The sequence below is a fragment of the Chanodichthys erythropterus genome, chromosome 5, assembly GCF_024489055.1.
Source record: "Chanodichthys erythropterus isolate Z2021 chromosome 5, ASM2448905v1, whole genome shotgun sequence".
NCBI lineage: Eukaryota > Metazoa > Chordata > Actinopteri > Cypriniformes > Xenocyprididae > Chanodichthys > Chanodichthys erythropterus.
Window position 1 is genome coordinate 22,889,905 of NC_090225.1, and position 6,624 is coordinate 22,896,528.

The 6,624-nt window shown below is 38.3% G+C and overlaps 1 protein-coding gene across 1 annotated transcript in view; it reads left to right on the plus strand.

Annotated features, from left to right (window-relative positions):
* wdr27 (WD repeat domain 27) overlaps positions 1-5,971 on the plus strand; it is a 68,975-nt gene extending 63,004 nt beyond the window's left edge. The window contains exon 25 of the mRNA XM_067385381.1: positions 4,804-5,971. Coding sequence (XP_067241482.1) covers positions 4,804-4,869 — 66 coding nt within the window. The 3' untranslated portion in view covers positions 4,870-5,971. The remainder of the gene's footprint in view (positions 1-4,803) is intronic.
* Positions 5,972-6,624: the final 653 nt, after the last annotated feature.

Consider the following 6,624-nt stretch of genomic DNA (forward strand, 5'->3'; position numbering starts at 1 on the left):
CTTCAGGGTAATCTGGGATTTAAATGGGATTTTTAATGAAAATATAGGGTTTCTTGGGTCACTGCAAGCATAGACTAAAATGACAAAAAGCTTCATATCCTGAGGAGGCTATTCTAACTATATTAAATGATCCCCCCTATGAGCTAAAAACAAACATGTAAACATGTCTACAACTTATTTATTTTTCAGCTTTCGTTTTGAAGTCTTGAATTTGTGTTTCTTCCTTCCTTAGCCTTCAGCCAGTGAACCCTGCAGTACTGTAAATCAGGCTATGAAACCTGCGTCAGAAAGTACAATATTTTGCATTCTGATTTATCGTCAAGTTGCTTGTAAAACCATTTAGGCTAAAGTGTACTCCTATGGTACAAATACTCAATGAAAAGAAGATCAGGATACAAGGGACAGGGAATTCTTTCCTAATAACTCATTATTATTTTTTTGTAGATTTTATGACGGAAACTTCTTTCTGCTTTCTTCCGCACAAAAAAAAACTCATCCATATTTTTCAGTAAAAAACTGACATCCTCATAAATAAGCAATAATAATACTTTGCTTTTTTATTTTGCTCCTTTTGCTTTAATATTTTTTTCTTTTTCATGAACACTTAAAGATGTAATTTACTTGTTATATTCAAGAGCTTAGAAGAAATACATTTTTAATAGTTTGAATAGTTTAATTTGTATTCAGATGGACAAATCACACATACAAAAAAACACTTTTTGAAGAACATTGTTGTTTCCAGGCCTGGAAAAGTCAAGAAAATCAATACAATCTTTAAAAGTCATAGGACAAGTCATGGAAATGTCTGTAGCCAATTTAATTTATAGCTCAATTTGTTAAAATTTGTGATTGTAGTCTGTAGAATTTTTTTTTAAAAAAGACTGGGAATGATTATCAGTTCTTAAATTGTGCTTATGTACAGTATCTAAATGCACAAGAACAATGAAGAAAGAGTGAGCAAGTGGGAGATTTAAAGAAAGACTTATAGAAAGAGAGATGGCTGAGAGACATTACAAAAGAGAAAAGTTCAGAAGATCAGGCAAGAGCTTTAGGACCTGCATTAATATACAAAAAGCTTTCAAGCGCTGGAGAGATCTAAGCAGGAAGGCCTAAAAATGGATTCTGAGGTTGCGTTGTATCTGCTCCAAATGTGAATAACATTGATTTTGCAATGTTTCACAAGTCAAGCCACCTTTATTTACATAGCGCTTTTTACAGTACAGATTGTTTCAAAGCAACTTTACAGTGATTACAGGAAAAAAATGCAACAAAGTTGTGTCATTGTCCAGTTTAAGTAAGTTCAGTGTTGATTCAGGAACCCAAACTCAATCAGGTGACAGAATGGAGAAAAAACCCTTGGCAGCATTACAGGTCAGAAGTCAGATTGCATCGGAACATTCAAAATATTATATTAAATATATATATATATTTTTTGCCGTTTTTGCCTTTATTATGATAGGACAGTGATTAGACAGGAAGCGAAGTGGGAGAGAGAGAGAGAGAGAGAGGGGGTCAGGATCTGGAAAGCACCACGAGCCGGGACACGAACACGGGTCGCCCGAAGCGCATTGGCGCTACATGTCGGCGTGCTGCCCATGAGGCCTTCGGCGCCGACAGGAACATTCAAAATATTTAATCCAGTTTAAACTGTAAAAAGATCGGATCCATCACTCCGGTATGGAGACGGGTTTGTTGAGGATTTATTCCACTGGCTGTCATGTCAATGAGGCCTTCACAGGGGATATAGAGTTGGCACAATCTCTGCTGACACTTTAAGGATGTGTTTGGGTCGTGTCTAGGCACAGGTCCTCCATCTGATCTGGATATGGCCCGGATCCGGCTGACTACGATAAACAGAGAGACTAAAATTGGTGTAGATTCCATTCTTCTTATGATGTAACAAGTACATTGGGTGTTACAGGAAGTGTTCCTGGATCCGGCTGACCTAATATATGCAACCTAACAGAACCAAGAAATGCTGTTGTTGTAATGTTAGCTGTATTAACAGGACAGTTTTGAGGGTCATTGTTTGTCTGGAGCTGGTGTGCTGCTGTGAACTAACAAACAACTCTTGCTTGTATATATTCTTTTGTACTCTATGTTCATTTTTTGCTCTTTCTTGTCGTTCATTCGTCACCTTTGCTTAATTTTTCATGAAGCATTATTTTGCTTCACTTCAGCTGCATCCACTTTTATATTGCGTGTTCGTGCATTTTGGGGTTGGAGCAATGAAGGTAGGGGTGTGTTTTTTGGGGTTGATTTCAAATATCAACAGAATATCAACAGTGATTAGAAGGTGATTGCACTGGCAAAGCATTTGCTATGTGGAGATGCTGGATCTCTAATCTTTCTCAGATCAAATTCTGTGTGACTGAAAAAGTTTGGAACTGAACATGTTTTTTACCAGACCAGATAATATAAGTCAGGAGATAAATTCATTTTGCCTTTTAAATGTCTTTAAACTGGCTTTCAAAAACTTTTTACTGTGTCTGTAAAGGCAGGTATGTGACATTCTCTGTTCAGAACCCACTCCAGGCCACTGACAAAACAGTTTCATGTCACACTGTAAAACCTGACTGGACAGTTTCCCACCTATGACAAAGCAATGAAGTCATTGTTGCTACCCCAAGTCTATAACCCTAAAGGCACCATATGGTGGTTAGATTCTTCATCCAGCAGGACTGCATGTCAAAACACACTTTCTGAAGTTTTGTTTCTGATTTGTGTCTGTCAAAACGTTAAAAGATATAGAGAGTTAATAGAAAATCCAGAGATGGTGGGAACAAACTGTTGAATAAATGAGGTTTCATAACTAAATGTATAATTGTCTTTAGGAGAGCACAATTCAAAGTGCAGGACATAAAAGTTTCAGAACATTTTTATTGGCAAATATAAATAAATGAAAACCATCAACCTTTTACTATGTCATTAAGACGGCAGATGTGTTGTTATGAAATGTAATGTTCCTGTTTTGTCTGTGGCTTCGCTTTAATATTTGATTATGAGTACAATGGCATTGATTATGTGAAGCGCCACTTTTGGAATTAATAACTGCAAACAGGGCCAGTGAAAACAGCCAATCACATTACTTTCCGGTGTTGCACGAACGCAGTTGGCTAGCGACTGCTCTAGGGTGTTTGCATAAAGCGATCTGATTGGCTGACTTCTGCATTGGCACTTGAAAAGTTGAGAAATCTTAAACTTCTGCCACTTGCAACGTGAGTGAAGCGAAGTTGAAGATTGTCTATATATATCGTTGCTATCGGCCGGAAACCTTCAAAACCGCTGCTTTATATAGTTAATATAGTATAATATAGTTAATATTCTGGCCTTATATGGTTAGACACTTGCATGTGTCATATTAGTAACATGAGTTAACCATTCCATGGGAGGCAGGGTTGCAGGCTGAACGGGAGAGGAAAAGGCTGAAATATGCAGTTCTTGCAGCTGAATGCAGGGAGGCAGGATGGAGAACCACCATTTACCCGTTAGAGGTGGGATGCCGCGGCTTCGTGGGGACATCAGCTGTCCACCTCATGAGAGATCTGAGAGTGGCTGGAGGAAGCCTTCAGAAGGCCCTAAAAGATCTGGCTGGGGAAGCTGAGAAAAGTAGCTTTTGGCTCTGGCAAAAGAGGAAGGATATACGTTGGGGAACCACCTAGCACAAAGGCATGTTGCGGGGGGTGACAGGGAGACGTTCCTGTCACTATCTCGCCACCTGGAGGCGTTCCGGGTTTAAAGGAGCGAAACGTTAATGTGCGGTGGTACCCAGCTTTTTAAAACAGTATTGGCTATGACTCGACAACAAATCGTCTTCTTCACTCCTCAAATACATCAATCATTAGCCTTTATATAGTTATATATAGTTTCTTGAGTGAAGAAATGAAGCTGTACTTACGCTGCATTCACACGGGGCATCAGCGTCAACGCTTGACGGAGGGCGTATCTGAAGCTTGTGTTGACGCAACCGTTATAGTGATAACAGCCAATCACATTACTTTCCAGTGTTGCGCGAAGCAATTGGCTAGCGACTGCTCTAGGGTGTTTGCATAAAGCGATCTGATTGTCTGAATTCTGAGTTGCCGCTTGAAAAGTTGAGAAATCTTCAACTTCTGCCGCTTGCAACGCAAGTGAAGCGACGCGACGGAACCCACAATTCAGTTCGGCAACGCATGACGTCACCCATTCAAAGTAAATGAGAAGCATTAACGCCGTCGCCCTGTGTGAATGCAACGTTTTTCAAACAACCAGTTCTTTATTTACCCTTGCAAACAAGTAGAGACGGTCCAAACTGTGTGTGCCACTTCATTTGATAGAGGTAGGGTGGAGTTATGAGGTTGTACTGATAGTTTGAGGATCCAATGGAGATATGATCTTTAGTCACAAACTCTTTTTAATTGACTCGTTTCTTTGGTTAAATATTTGCAAATCCCACAGACAGACATAAAGGGTGACTAATATGATAACAAATTATGAAATATGAAGATACGAGGTTTCTGTCCGATATTATACATTTTGTTAATTTAGATAGTAGTTGTCTTACATTGTTTTACCATTAGTAAAATAAAAATAATAATTAAAAAAAAAACATTTCTCCTCACTGTAATTGCCAACCCGCCCGTCCCCAGTATGGCATGTGCTTAGAATGCCTATGCATGCAGTAAATACGGCCCTGACTGCGAAAAAGCACTTAAGTTCATTTGAAACATTCAGGACCTCATAGTTAGAATAAAGAGTGTTATCATGAACTTATTCACGCTACAACAGGATGTTTCATGAGTGAAGTCTTTTTTTTATTCGCAGCTGTTGACTGGAACACTCGATGGAAAACTGGCTTTGTTTCATCCGGCCGAATCTCTTCTCCCTTAAGTGTGGAATTTACCCTATGGCTCAGTCCACCGATGCTGCAGACTAATGAAAGTCTTACATCAGTCATGTTGAGATGCTGGCGTGCCACCTCTGAGACCTACATCATGGATGGGGTCTGTGATTTCATCATTTCAGCCGCCATTGACAACCTACAGATGTGACAACATGATCACGCCCTCAACCGTTAAGCCAAAGACGCACCCTCAGAGAAAAGTCCATTTGAACTTTACTTAGCAACACGTTCCCATGCACAGATACACATACACACACTATGCAGTAATATGCACAGGTTCATCTGATGTGTAATATTCTTTGCAGTAAAATGATATTAAAGACCTAAATTGTGAATATAAATCTTATTTTTAGAGTGACTCAGTTCATATAACTACTTTACAAATAAAAATACTTAAATGCGTTTTTACATATACTTTACAATTTCAACCCAAAATGATTAATTTTTAAAATGTTTCATCTGTGTGTTGAATAAAACAGCCCATTTTGCAGCAGTTTGTAAGGTGCTACCCTCTGAAATGAAGATGGATAGAAGGATATCATTTTTAGGTAAGTTTATGTTTTAGGTTTGGTTTCACATAAATTAAATGCTATATATCAGAGCCACTTTAGCATTCTCATTATCTTTTAGTTGACTACTCTCAAGAATCAACAGTACATGAAGGTGGCTATAATTGACGGATGTAAAGTATGCAAGGGACCAATCATGATTCAGAATGTAAAAAGAAGTAAGAAAAAAGGCTATTTGCAATATAGTGTGTGTTTTTAATATTTCTTGTTTCTTGGGCTTCACTTTTTGACTTTCTTTGTTTCTTGGAATTTTTCTATTGTGCACATCATGTACCTACCTAGACAAAACAAGTAGTAGTAGTCCTTGGACATACTGACAATCTCACACTTAACCAGAAGACATGCACACTTTTACGCACATACATTTCTTATTTGTTATTATATTTATTGAAATGCCATACATGGTAAGGTTTGATTCTTAATTCGTATGATTGGATGCTCAAGCCATCCTGGAGATTGTTGTTTGACCTATGTCTATAAATATGACCCTTCTTCCTGAATAAATCTGAGAATGCTTTGTACCACACTTGATCTGTGTCTGCTCGGTCATTCTCCCGAAATCTCGCGCTGCTGCTGTCACACATCACAGGGGTTGAGGCGCCTGTTTCTAAACTGATGACTGAGACTACAAATATTCTACCTATGATTGAGATTGTGATCTAACAGTGTGCAAATGCTGTGACAGCATCACCATCTGTTACATTTTTGAATGCTTAAGATCATATCAAGTTAATGGAAGATTTAAAACAGTGATATTATGGTCCAGACAAAAAAAAAAAAAACAATTCAACAGAGTAAAGGTTTCTGAAATTAATTTAATTGCCAAATTAGTAAAACATCACTGCAATAATATGTTTTGAGAAATAATTTAAAGGTGCCATCGAACGTTTTTTACAAGATGTAATATAAGTCTAAGGTGTCCCCTGAATGTGTCTGTGAAGTTTCAGCTCAAAATACCCCATAGATTTTTTTTTTTTATTAATTTTTTTAACTGCCTATTTTGGGGCATAATTAGAAATGCGCCGATTCAGGCTGCGGCCCCTTTAATTGCTCGCGGTCTCCGCCCCCTCCTGAGCTCTCGACTCTATCACTGCATAAACAAAGTTTACACAGCTAATATAACCCTCAATGGATCTTTACAAAGTGTTCGTCATGCATGCTGCATGCATGCGT